This window comes from Coenobita brevimanus, chromosome 62, assembly GCF_032717465.1.
Source record: "Coenobita brevimanus isolate Jiangsu-jjx chromosome 62, ASM3271746v2, whole genome shotgun sequence".
NCBI lineage: Eukaryota > Metazoa > Arthropoda > Malacostraca > Decapoda > Coenobitidae > Coenobita > Coenobita brevimanus.
In genome coordinates this window covers 36,409,614-36,431,986 of record NC_137015.1, presented here as the reverse complement: position 1 = coordinate 36,431,986, position 22,373 = coordinate 36,409,614, and the positions used below count along the sequence as shown (strand labels likewise).

At 40.8% G+C, this 22,373-nt stretch overlaps 1 protein-coding gene across 1 annotated transcript in view; it reads left to right on the top strand.

The window, feature by feature from the left end:
- The first annotated feature begins 11,767 nt into the window (after window positions 1–11,767).
- LOC145404037 (serine protease inhibitor 42Dd-like) overlaps window positions 11,768–22,373 on the top strand; it is a 50,747-nt gene continuing 40,141 nt past the window's right edge. The window contains exon 1 of the mRNA XM_080275640.1: window positions 11,768–11,853. Within this exon, the coding sequence (XP_080131766.1) occupies window positions 11,768–11,853 (86 nt within the window). The remainder of the gene's footprint in view (window positions 11,854–22,373) is intronic.

Sequence of the window (22,373 nt, the reverse complement as noted above, 5' to 3'; positions counted from 1 at the left end):
GTAATGTGTCAGTGGTCAAGGTCACAGGGCAAAGTCAAATATTCCTCCCTTAGACCAGTTGTTGGGCGCGGGTGGTGCTTTCTTCGATTTCTCTCTCTCTCTCTCTCTCTCTCTCTCTCTCTCTCTCTCTCTCTCTCTCTCTCTCTCTCTCTCTCTCTCTCTCTCTTTTTCCTGTCCTTAGATGTTTAATTCACCCTAAGGCAACCACTCTGAACTGGGGATGGTGTACTAAATTAGCTGAGGTGGTGTACTAAATAGCTGTAGTGGAGTACTAAATATTGGTGTACTGAATTAGCTGCTGTGGTGTTCTAACTTTTGGTGTACTAAAATAGCTGGTGTGTATAGTTAGCTGTGGTAGTGTACTAAATGAGCTGAGGTGCCGTGCTAGATGTGGCGATGTACTAAATAACATGGTGTACTAGATTATGAGTAGTTTAGGTGATGTACTGAATTCGCTGCGTTGGTGTGCTAAATTAACTGAGGTAGTGTACAGTATTTTGTGTATAGTAATTTGCTGAAGTGGTGTACTAATTAGCTGAGGGCGTGTATAAAATTTTGGTGCCCTAAATTAGCAGCGGTGATGTACTAAAGCAGTCGTGGTGATGTACTAAAACAGTCGTGGTGGTGTACAATTGCTGTCTTCCGTCCCGTCACTGGCCACGTCACAGCAGCCATCATTTACCGGGAAGCGGACTCAGCATAACTGCGGAAGGGACGCTCGTCGCAATTTTGGCCTTTCCGACGTGGCCTATTTCGCCTCTATCATGGGGAATTTTGGGACTTTTCATTTCTTTTCTTTTTTCATTCATTCTTTCTTCATACCTGATTTTCTTGTATATGCAGCTTTTTTATCTGTTGCTTCTTCCTGTTTCTCCTGGACTTGTGCGCTCGAGGCCCTGATTCATTTGTCCATTCTCTCTGTTTACCCGTCCCCTTCGCTTCGTTTGTCTGTCTGTCCGTCTGTCTGTCTCTCTGTTAACAACTTTACGCGAAAACTATTGGTGCGATTATGACTAAAATTACAGGGATGATAGGCTGTGACCTTCTGATCACCTGATTAAATTTTGGGCCAAATTGGGCCAATACCCAGGCTGTGGGCACAAAAAAATGTAAAAAAAGGAGTATTGTTTTTTCGTCATAACTCCTTTCAAATTCGTCATATCGACATGAAACCAAAACCTAAAGGTTCATCTTTCAAATCTGCATCCTATAACTTGCCTCATTACATCAGGGGGGTCACCCTCCAGTTAGCGGTAGGGGGGTTCAGTGTCAGGTGGGTCGGGCCTAAAATTTCTTCACCTGATTTACTCCAATTTTGATATGTGACATCTTTGACTAGATATCATGTTGTCTTTATACCTCAGCACTAAAATGATTGCCGGAGACGGGTTTGCTGTGCCTTGGCATCGCTTCTTGTTCTCTCTCTCTCTCTCTCTCTCTCTCTCTCTCTGTGTGTGTGTGTGTGTGTGTGTGTGTTCTTTTTCCTTCTTTCTTCGCGCTAACATGGTCTCATGTTCCTTTTTTCTGCTCTTTTGTTTTATGTTCTTTCTCATGTGTTTTCCTGTTCCCCTTTTCAAGATCGTACCCATCTCGTTTCTAACATCGGAGAAAAGTCGTAGAATGATGATGGTGATGATGATGATGAGGAGGAAGAGGGTGAGGATGACGATGGCGATGATAATGATGGTGGTGATGATGATGATGGTAATTTTTTCCGATGAACTAACAGTCTAGTGCGTTTGTTCTAATCCCACGATTATCCCTAACCAATTTCAGCTTAGTTGATGTCAAGCGTAGTCAGAGTGGATGGTTGATTAGACTAGTAACCAAGGAGACTCATTTCTGCCTCACAACTAAGGCTCATTCCTACCTCACAGTAAAAGCCATCGAATTTTATAGAATCACCACTTTAATTTTCAAGTTTGAATGTCGTAGTTCCATCAGGTGATAACAAACCACTGCAGATGGACGCCCAAGATGGAGATAAAAATCCCTTCAGTCCAATGACATATTTTTGGTGTTGTTTTTGCTGTCTTCTGACTATTTTATTAAGCTTGAGAGGTACTACGATAGTTTTTTCACCTTAACTTGGCCTGGATTTTCATCCTTTTGCTGCTTATTTCACGTATTTCAGTGGCAGAAAAAGACAGTACTATGGCTCTGTATCCTTCCTATTGCACTTCTTCGTTACTAGTATCATATTACATTGCCAGTCTGTTGTTACAACTCAGCCTTCAATGTGGAGAGGTGGCAATTTTAGGCCAAGTTAGAGTGAAAAAGGTATAACTACAGAGGTCAAATTTTCAATAACCCCTTCACTGCTAAAGTTTGTAGAATGTCGTTGTGGTAATTACGGTGTTAATGAAGCGTGTCTAACCTCTGCACTGGATAGAGATCTTCCCTAAGCTGAGTAAAATCGTCTGGCGGTAACAGGAATAGAATAATGCGGTAATACTGAGGGAGGGTATTGAGGCCCCATGTAACTCCTGTACCGGGTAAATTCATCTGGTAGGAGTATAAGGACGTCATCGTACGGAAGAGGTTACGACATTGATTATTAACCTTATCAGTATGATTGTCTCTTTCTGTACTATATTCCTGCCACTATCAGACGATTTGATTCAGTTTAGCAGAGCACCCAGTACTGAAGGCGGTAACTAACCCCTCCAGCCTGAAAAGTCTGTCCTAAGCTGAATAAAATTGTCTGGTTGTAGGGAGAAACACACACACACACACACACACACACACACACACACACACACACACACACACACACACACACACACACACACACCGCCCGCTGGCTCAGTGGTAACGCTCCCGCCTGGAGGTTGCACCTTGCTTAGGTTGCAAAGTTTCACTAACGAAGCGGGTGGCTACTGTTCACCTTGAGCGAGGGGATGGGTGTGTGCGTGTGTGAAAAGTCACAACCTTACCCTTAGATGGACTGTATGAACTCACAGCTCACTTCCGGGAGGGTAAAAGCTGACGATCACGGCCATCACGTGATCCTGACAGACCCGGCGAATCACACACACACACACACACACACACACACACACACACACACACACACACACACACACACACACACACACACACACACACACACACACACACACACACACACACACCTTATCGTTGTGAAGGTATTAACCTCTACGTTACGAGATGGCTCCATAAAAAAGATGACGATAACAGTAATAAAAAATCATCATAGTGTAGGTGCAGTAGTAGTAGTTGTTGTTTTTGTTGTAACCTCGTTTTCAACTAAAACGTGAACCCAGTGGACTGCAGGCTGAAGCTATCCTCCTCTACTGGTCCACTATCGTTCTTTTAGGGGATGGGAAGGAAACTGAGGGATGATTGTATAACCGGGCAGTAAAACCACCCAGATATATAGGTGCCACCACATGAAGGCGTCCCTCTTCAGCACCACTTTAATTCAAATGGTTATTATGGTATTCCCTACCCCTTCATTACAAGGCTTTTCCCCTCAACTGAATAGAATTAGCTGGCGGGTAGTAGTAATAGAAGGAGTCTCTGTTCTCAAGGTCTTATGGTGATTTTCTTACGCCCTTGATACTGTTTCTTACGCCCTTGATACCAGAGAGAGAGAGAGAGAGAACTATTGAACGGAACTGCATCAGATGTGAAATAATGACTAAGGACCATCAGTGAAGCAAGTGATTAATTTTTGGCTTATAAAAGGGTAAAGATCAAGGTCAAAAGGGGGGGTTGTGCTGTTTTGGCGGAGGTATGAGTGCATTTGATCCTTTTCCTATAGTGTGTGTGTGTGTGTGTTGCAGATAGGCTTCCAAGAGAGAGAGAGGAGGAAAAGAGGAAACCACCGAAGCATTACAAAAGCACAGAAAAATGGGAAGTATCAGAGGGCAGTGATGGGAGTGGAGGGGTGGCTGTTAAAACCCAAGTCATCATCCTTTGCATCATATCCGGCTATCTGTGTCTATCACCACGTCTGTCGCTTGCTTGTAGTTGATGGCCATTAAGCGAGGAAGCTGGGTATGAGTTACGATAGTGATGGTGCAAGTAGATGTGGTGATATTATTATTATTATTAGTAGTAGTAGTAGTGGTAGTAGAAGCAGCAGTAGTAGTAGTGGTGGTGGTGGTAGTATTAGTAGTAGTTGCAGCAGCAGTAATAGTAGGTGTAGTAGCAGTAGTAGTTGTAGTAGCAGCAGCAGCAATAGTAGTAGTATAGTATAGTAGTAGTAGAAGTAGTGGTGATAGTAGTAGCAGCAGTAATGTAACAGTAATACTAGTATTAGTCAGTCAGTCAGTCACTCTGTTAGTAAATTAATCAAGCTTTACCTATGTATAAGTTTTCAAACTGTAAATGAAACATGCATGGTCAAGTAATATGATTAAGTAGTGTCATTTTTAGTACATAAAATGCATAAAGACTTCTTTGACAGTGATGAAAATTAATTAATTAGGAAATAAAATGATTGAAATTGTAGAATGGTGGTACTGCCGTTTCAGTATTAAAAGAAATAAAAGTATAAACTTAAGCCTTGGCTAATCCCATCATTACAGTGCTTCCTTTGGCCTGCCATAAATCACGTAACCCGCGCCTAAGTCTGGGGCAATAGGGACAGGCGAGCTGCTGCAATCATACCGGTCTGTCCTGACACGCCCATACTGTGTGTGTGTGTGTGTGTGTGTGTGTGTTTTAGGAATTTATTTTGTATTATTTAGTTGTCATCTTTTATTTAGGTTAATCAGTTTCTTAATGGCATTCATTAATCTACTTACTTGTCAGTTATATTCCTTCCTGTACTGGTATATATTTTATGAACCTATCTATTCTGTTTATTTAATTTATTTGTTATATTTTAATATCATTTATTACACCAATTGTATTGCATATTTATTTTATAGATTCTATAGTTCCGACCCCTGGCTTCTGAATAATTGGTTGTCAGTCGGTGGCATGGAGGCCAGTATTATTAACTCCTGCACTGTGTTAGGACTTCCTTAAGCAGAAGTCGTTTGTCTGAGAGATATATATATATATATATATATATATATATATATATATATATATATATATATATATATATATATATATACACACACACACACACACACACACACACACGTCATCGTAAGGTTGTTTATCAGTGCACATATCCGCGGCGTTCAGAAAACATTCTTTTTTTTTACTTTTTCACAGGAACTCACACCAGATTTCCTTCGACTTGAAACGATGCATTGAACCGTATTGTTAGCTGACAGCCTCTAGTGTCAACTCGACAGCCGACGTATTCCCGACCGGTTAGTATTTTATTTATATTTTATTTATTGATCTGTGTATTTGTTGTTTGTAGTTTTTGCTTGTGTTATGTATGCCATAAATTACATGGTGGTGCTTAAGAGCGTTGTGCATCTGTTGATCTGCGAATGGTGTACTCATAAGCAAAATTACAGGGTTTTGCTAGGTGAACTGTGTGGAAGGCTTTGCTTTCCATGAAATGGCAGCTGAAATCCTTTAGCTGATCATATGATATTATTATGGAGCAGTTTAAGTCCAGACGTTTTGACTTAATTAAAATCATCATCAGCGGATTATTCGTACTACTACTGTTAGTGGATCGTTCCTAGGAAGCAGTAATTTTAGGTCGGTAAGAAATATTTTTTATTACTTAAAGATATTTTCTTTCTGCCTTGGGTGTCCTGTTCATTCCAAAGTCTCGAGGAAAAGAATGTGTCGTTCAAAATCCAACTGCATTTTCCTCAGTGTAGCATTTCTGCTAGGCATTCAGGAAAGGTCTTGTAGCAGAAACAGAAACCATAAATTGGGGGGGGATAGAAGGAGGAAAATTAAAACCAGCCCCCACTATTTTATTTAGAGCTTCATGAAACTAGAGAGGAGTGCCTAGTTTAAGTTTAGACTATGTTGGGCCTTTCCAGTATGTCTGATGGTAATGCAGAGGCTGGGGAGTGATTATACAGGGGAGCAAACGCCAACGTTGTTACTTTTGCGGTAGATCATATGAATATTAATACATATGGTTTGGTTTTACAGGCAAGGTAAGGTTATACAGGAAGCCAGTTTGACATGATTTATAACGATAGATTATTAGACACTGTGAAACGTGACAAAAAATGTACATCCTGGTCGATTCGAAAGTTTACTCTCTCTTTCTCTCTCTCATGACGTTGCTATAGGAAGTTTGTCATTGATTCCCGGTACAGTATTTGTTACGAGTGTGTGTGTGTGTGTGTGTGTGTGTGTGTGTGTGTGTGTGTTTGTAACCATGAGTTTGCATTCTGTGTGCGTATGTGGTTGAATGCATTTGCGTGAATCCGGTAGACGTACACCTTACAACTCTACGGACTTTTTACGTTATAATGTGCAAATGAAATAAGTCGCTAAGGCAGAGGTGTTACGGAGCCTCCCAAGCCTACGAGAATACGGCTAATGAATATCAGTATTTTTTTTTCAGAACATCAAATTAATTTATGATATCTGTAAAGCGCTAATTACGGTATAGAGTACTGATATATACCATGAATAAATTGATAAATGAAAAGATATACTAAATATTAACCCTTTCAGTCCGATGGCGTATTTTATTCAGTTTTGTGGAGACTGCGAACTTCAGGACTTAGATACAGCCCTCATTAACCCTGTCGCAGCTAAGAGTGTCGTAAGTTTAACAAAACCATCTGGAATAAAAAAAAAAAAAATGCAGCATCGTATTGAAAGGATTAAGACGATGTAGTATAACAGTTGAGTAAGAATACGCCTTCTGAACCGAAAAAAAAAAAAAAAAAAAAAATCAGATAAACGCTGCTGACAGTATAAACAACCTCACAAAAATTGATCAACCCAAAAATAACAGATTCACGATTTAGACGAAGGGAACTGCAAATTAACTGAGACTTTTGACAATATAAATGCAAAACTGCCGAGCATGTGCAGATCTCGAGTTGTGTTACTTGGCATAAAAAACAATAACTTATTTTTCAAGACAAAAGCTGCCGCCACCACCACCATCATCGTCATCATAAAACATTTCCCAGAATTTTAGACGGGATGAGTAGAATTTAGAAACGGAGAGAGAGAGAGAACTGTCATCATCATCATAACCCTGTTCCCACTTATGAATTGGTAAAACAAACGCAAAAAAAAAAAAAAAAAAATCTAATTACCCAGCGAGAACTTGCCACACCTCCAAACCATTTATCGTGAGTTAACATCAACCCCGTCAGCCCAAGGACATATATAATCCTCGTTAACGTTAGGTTATTTTATTCAGTTTTATAACGACTCTGCGTGCTAAGGGCGTTAATGAAGGCTATATCTAATAACCCTCCAGTGTTAAGTATCCCTCGAGCTGAATAGAATTGTATGGAAATGGCTGGAATATAAATGATTTTTTTTTTAATGCCAGGCAGAAGGAACCAAATATATATATATATATATATATATATATATATATATATATATATATATATATATATATATATATATATATATATATATATATATATATTAAGCAGGCCAATATACACATTACCATTTGTCACAAACGCTTATGCCAATATGTCCTTTTTATTTTATAATTTTTGTAATTATGTGTACCATAGTAACATGTAATTTCTAGCCCAGGTTACTCTTACAACTAGCTGGGAGGAATCTCAATGAGATAACTCCTCATTTACTGGCCACCCACTTAGTCATCATCTACTGACGCTGCCTCCTCACAGGATGAGGAAGGGGTGTCCAATAAACTAGCCCTACGGGGTCAAATTCAAATGCCAGAAGCCCGCTAGATTGTTCAAGGGGAAAAAAAAAAATGATGATCCGTTTATTTCGAGATGCCTGGACATACTGCGTTTAAAAGACGAGGTCACAGTCAGTGGAAAATGCAGACAGAGGAAGTACATAATTATTGGTTATAATTGTACTTATTTTATGTATAGTGTAAGGTAAGTCTCGTAGTGCAAGGGTTCGATATAATCGCCGTTATAGATATACCTCCGTTTGCAGTTTTCACTACGGTAGCTTGCATTTTTCCTCTGAGTCCTCGTGGTAAAGGGATTAAAATAATGTAGGTTACTCCATCACTATGATTACCATTTTACCCATTCTTGCAATGGCTAGAGGTTGGCCCAGTGCATACGTAGAAATGTTTCCCCAGTAAACCAGCGGGATATTCGTTTTCTCTCACAAGGACAGCTCCTACGGTGGCGTTTTCTTCATTTTATTCTTAGGGCCTGCAGACGATTTTATTCAGCTTAAGAAAATCCTCGAGAAGTGAAGTATTTCATGAAACCTTTATTTATATCCTTCGCTCTCATAAACAAAGTAAATCGTCTGGAAGTAAGCCCATCCATCTTAGCATTCTCTCTCTCTCTCTCTCTCTCTCTCTCTCTCTCTCTTTGGGGGGGCTACTGTCAGGAGCGTAGATGTCCGCTGCTAAGCTAATCAGTGCCATCATTTAAAGTGAGTAACTAGCCTCACTTTCTTCATTATGTGAACAAGAGAGAGAGAGAGAGAGAGAGAGAGAGAGAGAGAATTACGTACCCCAGATTTCCACAGACAAATATTACAAGTTACAACACCGATAGAGTAAGAGGATGTGGGAAAGAGTGCTAGGGAGAGTGGCAGCTTGGAGATAGAGTGAGAGCATGAGGTGGGTCACAGGAGACGAGCAAGGAAATGTACTGTATTTATAAACTCTCCTGAGCTTAAGGGCCGTATTTTAGTGACAGGAGATTCGTAGTACGTGTCCAGTAGCGAATTAATCAGCATATTAAACTTCAGTATCATTTTCTCTGATTTTGAAACAAGCTGACTTCTTATAGACCACATCAGCCCATTTATTTATTTATAGGTTAATTATTCTTGCTACCACTAGATGAATTTTACAGTACTTAGTGTGGATCTCTAATGATGAAGGGATTAATTAAGGCTGCAACTAACTCCAGCACGAAAAATCCAAGGCTGAATAAAATCGTCTGGAGGCAGCAGGAATTCAGTTCAAAATACGCCATCGGTTTGGAAGGGTTAATGGTTGTTCTCTACAGTAGGTGACAGGTTCCGTAACACCTCCTCCTTGGCGACTTATTCTGCACATTACAGCTCGTTATCGTCTTGTATGTTGTTCATTCAATTTGTCAGTATTTAGCGGTGCAAAAAGAACTCACAGGTGTTCGCATTATTTGCAGAATAAATCGATAAGGATGAGCTGCTACGAAGCCTCCCATGTCACGTAAGTTGTGAATAAGACTCCTTGTTTATACTCTTTTATCAGGCACAAATTAGAGTATATATTAAAGTGACAAAATACGAAAACAAATAAGAAAAACAAAGCGATCTGTGTGGCAGTGGTTAGCTGTTGTAAAGGACATCATGCTTATCGTACTATTTGGTGGGAAGTCTTAAATACGACGGAGGGTTACGTAATGATGGTGGGAATATCCGTCCCTCATAATTCTCAGGCTGAAACCGTTGAGCAGTGCTGGAGAGGGACGCCTTCACGTGGTGGCACCGATATAACCAGGCGGCTCCACTGCCTTGTTATACACTCCACAGCTCCTTCCCCGTCCCCACTAAAGGAAGATGGTGGGCTGCAGAGGAGGGCAGCTTCAGCCAGCACTCCACTGGGCTCCCGTTCAGATGAGCCAGGGATTTCAGCTACTGCTACTACTATTACTACTACTGCTACTGCTACTACTACTATGTTTTTATTATTATCCCATCTTCACGATTATTTCTTTTGTTTTATTATCTAGAAACCATTATACGCAGCTTTGGAGGGATTTCGAACAGGAGGGATGGTTTACTCGTACATGTCTCATTATCTCCGTTGTGTGAAGTCTCTCTGTAGGCGTTATAAAGTATGTGTAGGGAAATATATAATCAGAGGACAGTATAGTATAGTAGTTTAATACGTTGCTAGTGTTGCAGACAGTGCAGGAGGCGAAACAGACACAACAGAATGTGCTTGCCAATAACAGAATCTGCCAGCTCGGGTGTGACTCAGATCCCAACCTTCAGAGGGCTACCAACCATACTCTTTTTGCTCGAATGTCAGATTTTCGTCTTTTTGCAGCTTATTTCACGTAGCTTAATGGTAGAAAAAGACAATACTACGACTCTACATTCTTTCTATAGCCCTTCTCGGTGACTAGCATCACGTTATAGTGTTTAAATATTGTTAAAACACAGCATTCAGTATGGAGAGGTGGCAGTTTTAGTCTAAGTAAAATGAAAGCAATTCATTAAGGAAGTAATTTCTTCACACCTGCCTAATGGAAGATGAAGGTGTAGTATCAGTTCGTATAATCTTTACGAGCCACATTTGGGCATCTGGAAAGGATGGAGGATAATAGTTGGATGCAGAAAGTGAGACGTGTTAACGTTACGGGTAGGGTTGCGAGCGGTAGACCGAGAAAGACCTGGGACGAGGTCACTGAATGTGACCTCAGGGATAAGGGACTGAATAGGGACGCTGCCAGAGATTGAGCAGCATGGAGAGCCGCCATTAGGCCGACTCATGCATGTTGGAGTCTTTTAAAAAAGTGAAACGATTAACCTCTTGAAGCCGATGACGTTATATTTTTGTGCCATTTCCAGGCGATTAAATTTAATAAACGAGGGACTTTTCGAGGTGCAGGGGTTTGATGCATTTAACCTATCGGTACAAGAGATACTTCCTAAGCTGAATAAAATCATCTGGAGATAGCAAAAAATACGCCATCGGACTGAAGGTGTTAAGGCAGTCAGTCATTGCCAAGGCACAATATTCCCCTAAATTACGACACACAACCATCGAATTTATACCCTCGTCCTGCCAAGTAAACAGGGACACTCGGGAAAACTTTTTTTTCCGAGAGTCAGACCGGCCCGGGAATCGAAAACTGAGAGATCAGTACACTTGTGAGCTCTAAGACAGTATTATTAATTTAAACTGAGGGCGCGAAACCTCTGATTTTTAGTGGTCATTTATGGAACACCTGTAGTTGTGAAATGTGACCTGCCTGCGTCCTACATTACCGAGTGTAGTCAGTATTTATACCAAAGGGTCAGACGTGTTCATCTGTAATTATTCGAAGTGATGAGTGTGCATCCCACATTACCGAGTGTAGTCACCAACGATACAGAAAGGTCATACATGTTCTGTCAGCATCACAGGCTTCAGGATATATCACCATAAATCGGGGGCTTGTCCAAACCTCAGCGCCCTCTGTTATGATGATAATTCGGGCCTAATTTCTGCTTGAATCCTACCCCTGGATGGATACAGGGCGTCGCCAAGGTTTTACACCAAACGTTAAGACTTGTTCCATGTTAATTCCTTCACTCCCATGGCGTATTTTGCATCGTATTCTTATTGCTGTTATCTCCTTAAATCTGAGGACGTGTGTATGTGTGTGTGTGTGTGTGTGTGTGTGTGTGTGTGTGTGTGTGTGTGCGTGTTTCAAGATTATTGACACATTTATCATCCATTAATAGTAACGTTAACCTTACGATATCTTTGCAATAAATTCATGTTTGATTATCCCTTCTCCGTTACCAGTTCCTCTGTGTTGGTGAGCGGTTCAGTGTTGCGACCTGTTTTCCAGTAAGGGTGTAATGAGTTATTCGCCATCTACTGCGAGTGCATCACGAAATTCTGAACGGTACTGTATACGCGACCGCTCAGCAGAGATATGTGCAGATGTTTCCGTCCAACCAATTGTCCTTCCTGTGACTGGGGATCGCTTTGCCCAGAACACAGGTACCGCATAGAATGGTGCATGAGTGGATGTTGGTGCCTGAAGGTTCTGCGGACTTTGGGAAAAAGTTCCACGTCAGGTTCTTTGACCCGACGGCAAGGTGGTATACCAGGAACTGTCGCTGGAGAGTATTATAGGAAAAAAGCGAGAACAGTTAAATGCCAGGAGGTTATACAACATGTGGGTCTAGGGAAGTTGAGGCTGTTGGTGTTTACAGCATTAGGTGGGATGGGTCCACAGACACGTTACATATATACAAATGTAATTGAAGAAATATTAGAAAAGAAGTTTCATCCCGTGAGCCAAATCGTGTCCTAGATGAGGTGTGGTGTGTCATAATCCGTACAGAGATGTCCACTGCTCTGCCTCAGGGCCCGCCAGGTTCATTACACTGGGAAGCCATGGCTTTTCAGATAACGGTGATAGAGAACTGCGTCTTCGAGAGTCTCCACTGAGGTTTCAGAGAGAATCGTGTTAACCTGTATGGCAAATTAGGTTAAAGTGACTGATAATTAAAGACAGAAAGGGGAAAGAATGTTGAACGACTTCCACAATATTTGTTATGGGAAGGGGGGGGGTAATGATTGGATGATGGATCTGTCATTCCTTTGTCTCCTTTGTATAGGCAATAATACTGTAGCTGTCGTAAGTACTGTGTAAAATAAGGAGCGTTCCGTAGGCTACTTACTATGTAGTCCCTGCGTCTGTAGTCAAAATAAGTAAGGTTAACAAAAGATTTCCTCGGAAAGGAACGAGGAAATTACTCTGGCTACCAACCGAAAATAATACTCTGGCTGCCATTCGAGAATAATACTCTGGTTGCTACTCTAGCATTTTCCTCTGGCTACCGCCCGAGAATATTGCCGTGGCTGCAACTAGAGAATATCACTCTGGCCACTAGTATTTTACTTTGGCTACCACTCTAGAATATTACTCTGGCAACCACCCGTAAATGTTACTCTGGTTACCACTCGAGAATATTACACTGGCTATCACTCGAGACCATTGCTTTAGTTACCACTCCAGTATTTTACCCTAGCTACCACTCGAGAATATTACTATGGTTACCATTCGAGAACTTTAGTCTACCACTCGTGAATTTTACGTAGTAGGTAATGAGTTCGACACCGATTATACAGTATTTTCACCTGTTTCACACCACATACGTCTAATATAGGTATAGTAATTTGGCCATCCACGCGATTTGACCCAGCTAAGGGAAGTTTCTTGGCATCGACGTCTTCGGTTCGGTGATGTCTTTCTAAAATTTCATTCTGGCTCTCTTCATACGATTTTTGTGAACTTTTAAGACAATTCCAACTGGAGGGGTTAGATTTAGCCTTAACCTCTTTACCAGATTTGAACGAAATTGATTGGTGGTAGTGTAATTGGAAACTAGAACACAGAACGCATACCTCCGCAAACGCCATTGTAATTTATGGCTTATAAACCAACCTCCGTTCAACTTTGTTCGACGAGGTAATTAATTCTATGGTCTTGTCTGTCCTATTACTGTCTCAAACATGGTATGCCTTCGCCGACGCCAGTCACTCAAATGTATGATATATTTCTGCATCCGGACCCGGATCCACCTCAAAATCTCAGACTTTCTTCACCCAGTGCCCAAATATCCACTAAATTTTGTTGACATCCGATAATATATATATTTTTTCTTTTGTAGTATCTTGTGTACAGACACATAACCTCCGTCCAGCTTCATTGGCAGAGGCAACAATGTTATGGTCATTGAAGGGGTCGAGGGGATATGCGAAAGAGGAGAACCTAAGTGCAGATTTCGTCCCACCTAGAGAAAGTTCAACAAGAAAAGGAGAAACCAGCGTCTGCTTTAGCCCCACCTAGAGAAGTTCAGTAAGAGAAGTTCAAGACCCGTTCAGTTTGTGCCTGGACACGTTGCATGTGAACAATGAATAGTCGTGAGAGTTATATAGGGATAATGCGAGGAGAAAGAACAGTATTAAAAAAAATAAGAACGAAAAGACGATACTGAAGCGAATTAGGTCAGCTCAGGTCAGAGAACTTGAAACATGGAATTTGAAAAGTATTAGGATATAAAAGTTGTGGTGTCCGCTCAAATTCCATGATGCCAGGTAAATAAAAGCCTCATGTAGACGCCTGTATGTATTGATAGTTAAACCAGCACTATTAAACATCAGTATTTCAGTATTCAATTATTAAGGTCAGGAAAACGTCTCTTACTGCAAGGGAAAACATTTCGTACCGAACTTTCCCTGCTGCTGTCGCGGCAACAAAATAGGGAAGGGTTTTACGGCTTTAACCCCTATTTAAGGTTGGAGGATCCCAGAGGAAGATATGATGGGCAGGAAGAAGCATGAAGAGCAGGAAGGAAGTGAGGACGGAGAGGAGGATGTGAGTAGGAAGTGGAGAGAACTAAAAGAGAATGCAACGGAAGTGAAATCATGAGGACGGTACGACTACAGAAGATGAGAGAGAATTTCATTTTTTTTTTTTTTTTTTTACCCTTATGATACATATAATCCCAAGGTTCGCTGCTAAGGACGGCCTTACAGTAGGCACAATAATTTATTGAAGCTATTATAAGTTTATTCATCTAAGAGAAATCCTAGTTGCCACGGTTAAACTAGCTCAATCACCCCTTTAGCAGTTATGTAATCAGGTTTCAGCACAGAAATCCTCTCAACAGAAGGAAGTAAAAAGCTATTGATCAACCTAATTGCTTAAGTATACAGGCATTTAAGCAAGTTGTCAGTGCTTCGCGTCCTCCAACAATAACAGGCAATAGGATACTCTTTTTTTAAGATATGGTTTAACACAAATCATTGAAAATGCGGTAAATACCGTATATTCGAAGTCTGTATGCTTAAAAAGGACCAAGTGGCTATTTTCGTCGTAGAACTAGCTTCTCAGTAGAAGTGACATCAGCGTCTCTGCTTGCTTTTTCCGAAATTAGATGTTTATAGTATTACTATGGTTATTTAAACTCAAAAGAAAATGAACTTTGGATTGCATGCCATCCTGGTGGTAGTGGGGGTGGAGGCAAAACTTACATATACCACTCTGCACTCCTTTAGGAGAAATCTAAGCAGTTGGAGGGTAAAATATTCTCCCTGCTCTCATCACCTTGACCCAGATTTTCGTCCATTTGTTATTTATTTCACATAGCTCCGTGACTGGAAAAAAAAAAAAAGTTACGGCTCTACATGCTTTGCATAGTACATTTTCATGACTAGAACCTCACCAAATTCTAGTGTTGATCTGTTGTTCCACCTCGGCAATCAAGATGAAAGATGGCTGTTAACCAAGTTGGAATAAAAAAGGTTGAGTTACGTTTATAATTCTTTTCCAGTTACCCTACTTACCGTAACTTCGTACTGAACAGTAAGAGTTCTGTACTTCCCAACTTCCGTCTTTGTTTAACCTACACTTACGTAATTGACAAGGGAAATTCCCATTATTTACCACCCGAACATTTCCTCAAGTTCCTCTGAGTTTCTCTTGCTACGCAGATCTATAATTTTTAAGCGTTTTCCTAGTACTCTAATTGTTATCTTTAAGTAGCTTCATCTATTAAATGTTACAGCGACCTTTCGTAGGCTGAACGCCATGTCTTGGCAGGTTAACGAGTGGGTGGAAAATGTTGCAGGGGAGAATAAAGATTAAAGAATGATACTGGGGTTTCCTCCATGTGCTATCAGACACAAGGATGTTGAAGTTGCAAAGTCTTTATATTAGCTCATTTGGTCTTGTGTTCTTTATTAATTCGTAAGTGAAGAATGGCCATAATGTTGAGATTTCGACAGCATCATCGTTTATTTCTCTTGAAACCCATAACGTTGTAGAATTAGATAAAAATTGAGAAGGTGAACGATAACCAAAGAGAAAAAGACTCGGGAGTCAGGGATAAGGGCACGGAAGAACAGCATCAGAGGTTCAGTGCGCTCAGAGCTTTGGTGGGGTGAGGAGTGTAGCCCTGGCTCTCCAAGTTACACGTTAACAGTATACAAGAATTAATTTAAGTAGTGTTCTTTCGAGGAGTGATTTATAGCGGAAGGGAGTTAGGTAAGCCCAGGAAGAACAACGGACACCGTTATCTTTACGATAACAGGTAAATATATTTGTGATTGTATTTCTTTTGTTTATCCACACGTGTTTCAACGTTATGCCGGGCAGTGGACAAGTGTATGGTGACGTTAACGTATGTGTATGTATGTATGTACGTAGTGCTGGCATGGGTATATGAAAAGTTGGTGTCATCGATTACATTTATAGGCTATAGGAAGTATGCTTAATAATCCAGTGGAAAATGTTTACACTGGCTCATGTCATAATTTACGTAACTCCTTACATGCCGTATATACGTGCTTTGATACAGGTATGATGCGTACATGTGTCTACTTAGTCCGTGAGTCGTAGGCTACATGCTTACTAACTTCCATTTTACATTATACTTCCATACACACTTATACATCCAGCGCTTGTAAGTAGTACACGCAGACTTACTTTCAGATAAACGCTGTACATACATGCTTCCATATATGGATGTATATATGTATGTACTGTATGTATGTATAATATAATGTATACAGCGTAAAAAACAGTTGTATATCTGAAAGTACAAAACGTGTACAACTTAGAAGTTTGGGTGTATGCCAGTGTATGGAGATATATATTTAAAAATGGAAGTCAGTAAATATATATGACGTATGGATGTATGTAAACATGTAAGCATTTTACATATATATTCCGGTATATATATATAATATATAAAACATTGTGTGTGTGTGTGTGGCAGACATGCTTAGACACTATTATATACATACATGTTTAGATATGCTCACATACATGCATTCATCCAAAACTACTAGCAGACATTTTTCTTAATGCCTATGTAAATTTCTGTAATTTGAACTAAAGGGGTTTGGAATCTCCCGGCAGTCGTCTGTTTAATGTTATGGGAGTGTGGCAGGGAGTTTTTGTTACTTGCACAAAAAGGACATGGGATTTCCTTTCTGTCCTTAAGCTTGCTCGGTAATAATGTGGAAGTCGTTGCTTTCTTATATTATTTTGTTTATCTTCTAATTATCGTAATTTCCTTTTCTAGTTTTGTGTGATGAAAGATGTAGCCTGTGTTGCAGTGTATCATATTTTGATTTATTGTATTCATTCCTGCTTTGCTTGGACTTGTCGACAACGGTCACCTGAGCGTTGAGGCCAGTGTCAAGGTGAAATTATATATATATATATATATATATATATATATATATATATATATATATATATATATATATATAAGCATCCTCAAGCATAGGACATTTCCTTTCATTGATCAGGCTACCGCCATTTATATTCAACATTTATCCAATTCTGATAGCTAAGGGATTACATAAATAAGGTTTACCATATAATCTAATTCCTACAGTTCGAAAAGTCGCTTCTGAGATGAATAATATAGTCTAGAGAGAGCAAGAAAAAAATAATCTCAGTGAAGCAGTTGCATCCCACTCGAGAAACTTCCTCCCCTTATGAAAAAATTGTTTAGGCTGAGAGAAGGGTGTACACTGCAGCGTTGTCAGGACTAAGAAATCCCAAGGTTAAGATCGTATATTTGCCCTTCATTGTGGCTGTGGAACCGGTGGTTATTGTAAAAGCATTGTAACAGGTAGAATCACCCAGTTTATTAAATGTATTTGTATAGACCATGGATTGTAAAGTAGAGGATCAAGTTCAAAACGCTCATAAGCTGGTACGGTATCATTCATGACTACGTTTGCCTTCATTTAGCTGTAACCTTGAGTTCTGGTTCACTGGTGCTCCACTATCAATACCCCAATAGGCCTATGCATAACCGGTACCGATATATAGCCCGCTCACAGTGCAGTACTAAGTCTTAAAGATTTTCCAGCTCTTGGAGGTTGAATCGAACCCTTTCATTCTGAGGGATCTGGGAGTTATAATCGGCTGGTGTTAGCAACAACACAAATAGCATGTCGTCATCGCACTGATGAGGTTTCAGGGCAAACACACGGTTGCAGGCGACGGGGTGGAGGGAGGTTAGTGAAAATATCCCAACTCAACCTATTTTGGCTTAATGGTTGGTGTGTATAGACGTCCACAAGACGGTGAGGCACATTTTGTTCTATGAGCTTAACGTAATTATCGGTATGTTGTAAATTCTCTACCGGGAGTCAGTAACAGCTGATTCCCGAGACTACCGGTGACTGTGAAGGTAAATTCCCTTAGTTCAAACCCAGTTTCAACCAGTAGCACCACCATTGAATTTTTTTGCCCTCCAGTGAAGCTACCCCGGTGACCTTGTGGAGGGCGCTTGGCTGGGGATTACCAACCCTCCCTCTATCTTGCACTTGCTACGGAGAGAGAGAGAGAGAGAGAGAGAGACGTTGTGAATCGCTGCATGGGGTTCCTGTTCTTGTACTCCAGCTCATGTTTTCGTACCAGCTGGACAGAGAGAGAGATAGGGGGGGATATGAGAACTGGGATTCCTTTTTTGTGTTCACCGTGTCGCACATAGCCTTTTCTTGCGTCTTGGCTCTGTCGTATTTCAGATCGCTCCCATCTCTGCTGTTTCTTATTATTTTCTCGTCGCTTGCATACCTCCTCCTCTGCCTAGTTTTCCGTTACTTTTTCTTACCGTCTTTGTCGGACTCCTAGCTAGTTTATTTCTCGCTTGTACACATGAACCTCCTCCACTTCATTATCTTCTGTACTTCCTAGTGGCCCCCCCCCCCCTGTTTTTTTTTTGGTCTAACACAGGGCATAGATTTAACACTCCATTCTCGAAGACTTGGCACACCTAGGCTACATGGCACACCTTCACCTGTCACCATTTCAGCACTAATACCCACCGCCCATACTGAATGCTTGCTGAGGCCATCTCATTTAGAACTGGTATATTGGTAGGAGTGTTACTTCGGTGGGCCTTTTGGGAGATTAGTGAAGTTTGTTTTAATAAAATACAAATCCTCGTCCCATCCTCCCAGTTTTCCTTTTTTTTTTTTTTTTCCATCACACGTTTTATTTGTACCATTCATTGTACCGGTAATGTATAGTTCCTTAACCTTGGCCTAGATTTTCGTCTTTTTTCAGCTTATTTTACGTAGCTCAGTGGCAGAAAAATGCAGTACCGGTACTGCGCCTCTACATCATTTCCATGACTTCGTGACTAGCATCATATTCTAGCTAAGTATACAAGCTAGAGAGATGGCAGATTTAGACAGTAGTATTTCTGTGCCTCTATAACCTCTCTTCCTTCCCACCTGCCCCCCTTAATTATCGTTTTTCTTCTCTCACCCCACTATTTTCCAGTCTTCATATTGTCCTATCAATTGTTACCACCGCCAACGAAGTTGGAGGTAACAACTGATATGTTTGTCTGTTTGTTGCTTGTCCAGACAATATCTGCAAAAGTCCTCAGTGAATTTCAATAAAATTTTGTGGAAGGGTGGGCCATGAAAGATTTATTAAATTTGGGGGCGGATCTGGATCCGGATCCTGCAGTGATATTGGCGGAGGTATGTGCTCTCTGAGTGCTTTCTAGTTCTGGTTGTTTTGAATCTGTATTATGGGTGGCCGAGGGGGGGTTCGTAACACCCCCTCCATACCGATTTATTTCTCATATTACACGTTGAGTCTTGTATTTATATCATTTAAAATCGCTATAGCATCGATTATATACTGGATAGTAAAGTGCAGGATAAATCGTTAACGAGGAGGCGAGCCACCAAGAAAGCGACTTTTTTTTATCACCATTCCTTATCCGCTCTCTGTATTCTTCCCTGTTTTCCTTCTCTCTTCTTCCTCCATTTCCTCCTCTTTCCATTTATGTTACCAATTGCAACTCTTCCTTTTGTCTACCTTCTTCCTTACCGGTACCTAAATTGGAACCGGTTTTCTGCATCATTGACCAGTATGTTAATGACAGAGCAGTATTCTTGCAGGCTTAGGGCACGTTCTAGCACATATTTGTTAACGATTTATCTTGATTATGACCACTATTATATCCCGCTAGTATATTTTTAAAAAAAATTACAGGTTGCATAAATGGCTTTGAACAGCATACCGACGAGATTACGGACCTTAGTCGCCTTGTGGTGTTAGTGGTGTGAGGCGACAGTAGGGTGACGCCGTGATTCTAGTCTTTTAGAGGTGTTTGAAAGTTTTTCATCAGGTAATGCCTCAAAGATCGTAGGCCAGTCATTTTTAACATCGTCCCTCCAAGGACGTGTTTCATTAATTTATAGTGCCATATCCTTTCCGGACGTCGGCAACGATGGGACGCTAATCCTATTTATTTCCCGTCGTCTGCAGCAACCATGCCGATGTTAGGCCTCTTCCTACAACTGCTTTGTTGCCATCCACTTACACTTTTCTAGTTCTTTCTCTTGGTCTTCTACCTTCTGTCGGGCCTTCCATGGCAACACTCTCCAGCTGCCACTCCCTCATGACATGATCCAGATATCTCATCTGCCGCCCTGTAATTACTCTTAACAGCCCCTGTTCTGTTCTCATTTTAAAAACCTCCTGATATGTCACACTTTCCTTTCATGAAATTATCATATCCACATTTCCATGGCCTCATGTTTTCTCTCCGTATTTTTATTTATGGTCCACGTTTCACATCCGTATAACAAGGTCGACCAGATAGGCTATGGATTTTCACAATTCCTTAGTTAGTTCCATTGACATATGTCTGGTGCTGGCCACCTCACTTTCTTAAATTATCAATTTGCTATCCCAGTCTCTACTGTATGTCTCGTCTCACATCGACAATCCTGAATAACTACACTTCAGAGATAAAATTAGTTGGAAAATTACGCCCAACTTGAATAAATCGACTGTTGGCAGCAAGAATAAACGATAAAATGGGTTATCGTAATAGTGCAGTTAACCCCTTGACACCGGTGACGCATTTCATGCTTTGCTCATGCCATCTCCGAACCACTTTATTCAGCAGCATAGGAGTGAAATTTCAAGAGAGATTAGATACAGCTTTGATTAACCACTCATTATTACTTGAAGCTCAGCGAAATTGAGTACAATCGTCTAGTATGAGCAAGAATAGAATTAAAAGCCCGGCAGATTGAAGAGATTGAATGGGAAGTGTGTGCAGGTGATATTGCTTGCTGAGGTGAGGCAATATTTCGAAGATTGTACGATTTGTTTATGATTGTGTGGAGCATTTCACCGGATATGGTGTACGGTATGTTTCATGTGTGTGTGTGTGTGTTTTAACCCTCACCTCATTATAGGTGATTATTTAAGTTGGGATTTTTTTTTTTACCAGTTGGCATTGTGTGTGTATGTGTGTGTGTGTGTGTGTGTGATAGAGGTAATGAGAGGGTGGGAGGGGGATGATCCCGTTTGTTTCACATGCCGTGGTGGTGAAGTAGGCTAAGTGCAGGTTGTGGTGATGGTGAGGGAGTGGTAGGTACCGTAGGCTGTTTCGTCGTATTATTTCCTGTCGGCAATATGGGTGATTAGGGGAAGAGGTGGTAGTAGATTTTCTGTGTGTGTGTGTGCTTGTAATTGTAGTAGGCGGAAATGGGAGGGGACGATTGAAAGGTGAGTATAGTCGCTTTGACCTAACGGAACCAGACCTCTCCTGCAACTTACAGTGAATACAAAGTTGTGGTTGGATGAAGTTCAGTAACCCTTAGTTTAAGATAGGAATGAGTCTCCTTGGTTACTAGTCGTCAGGCCTCCATTCTGACTGTGGCCATCAACTGCGCTGAGAGGGGTTAGTGATCTGATTCAGGTTGGACAAACGCGCAGGTGTTTCTTCTTCTTTTTTTTCTGGCAGTTGTGTGTTTAGTACCTGTTGCTACCCGAATGTTTTATCTTGCTGTTGGTGGTGGTGGGGGAGGCGGGAAGAGGGTGGCAGGTGATTTGTTGAGTATCATACAGGCAGTGTTCTTAATTGAGGATGCGGTAGGTGGGGAGAGAGTTTGTGTTTGGTGCCCCATGTTATGTAAATGCAATAATCAAGGACGTGGGATGAGTGGGTGTAGGGTATAGTACACTTCTGGTTGTATTCTGATGGGCTGAGGAGACGAGGACCTCTTCCTTACCGTCCAGATTTGTTGCTGCACATGACACGCTAACTCCTTTCAACCGATGGGTCTCCAAACTTTAATAAAATCGTTTGGTGTTAGTGGGAGTAAAATACAAAATACGGCGTTGGGCTGAAGGAGTCACCGGTAACTAAACTCTTTGTTACTGTTCTAGGTTATATTTGCACAGTGCCTATATTAAGATATAACTTACCCGGTACCAGTGTAAGAAATTATTTAACCTACAGTATATTGACCCTTTCTTCTTATTTTGTCTGCATTATTACATACATACATACCTAAGCACTCGTATATATGTAGTGAGTTGTAAAATTTTCTTCATCTTAAAGCAGACTTGTTTAGAACGGATTGTTGAAAAGTATCTATAGTGCGTAATCCCTTCAGTATGATAAGAGTGATGTTGTAGGGAAAAGGTGAAGGCGAAATGTGCGAGGTATATGGGTTACAAGAGAGTGCGGCGAGTGTCTTAAGTCCAAAGAGCACATGTCAACTAGGCATCCACCGCATATTGTATTTATGCGGGGTTGCCTCA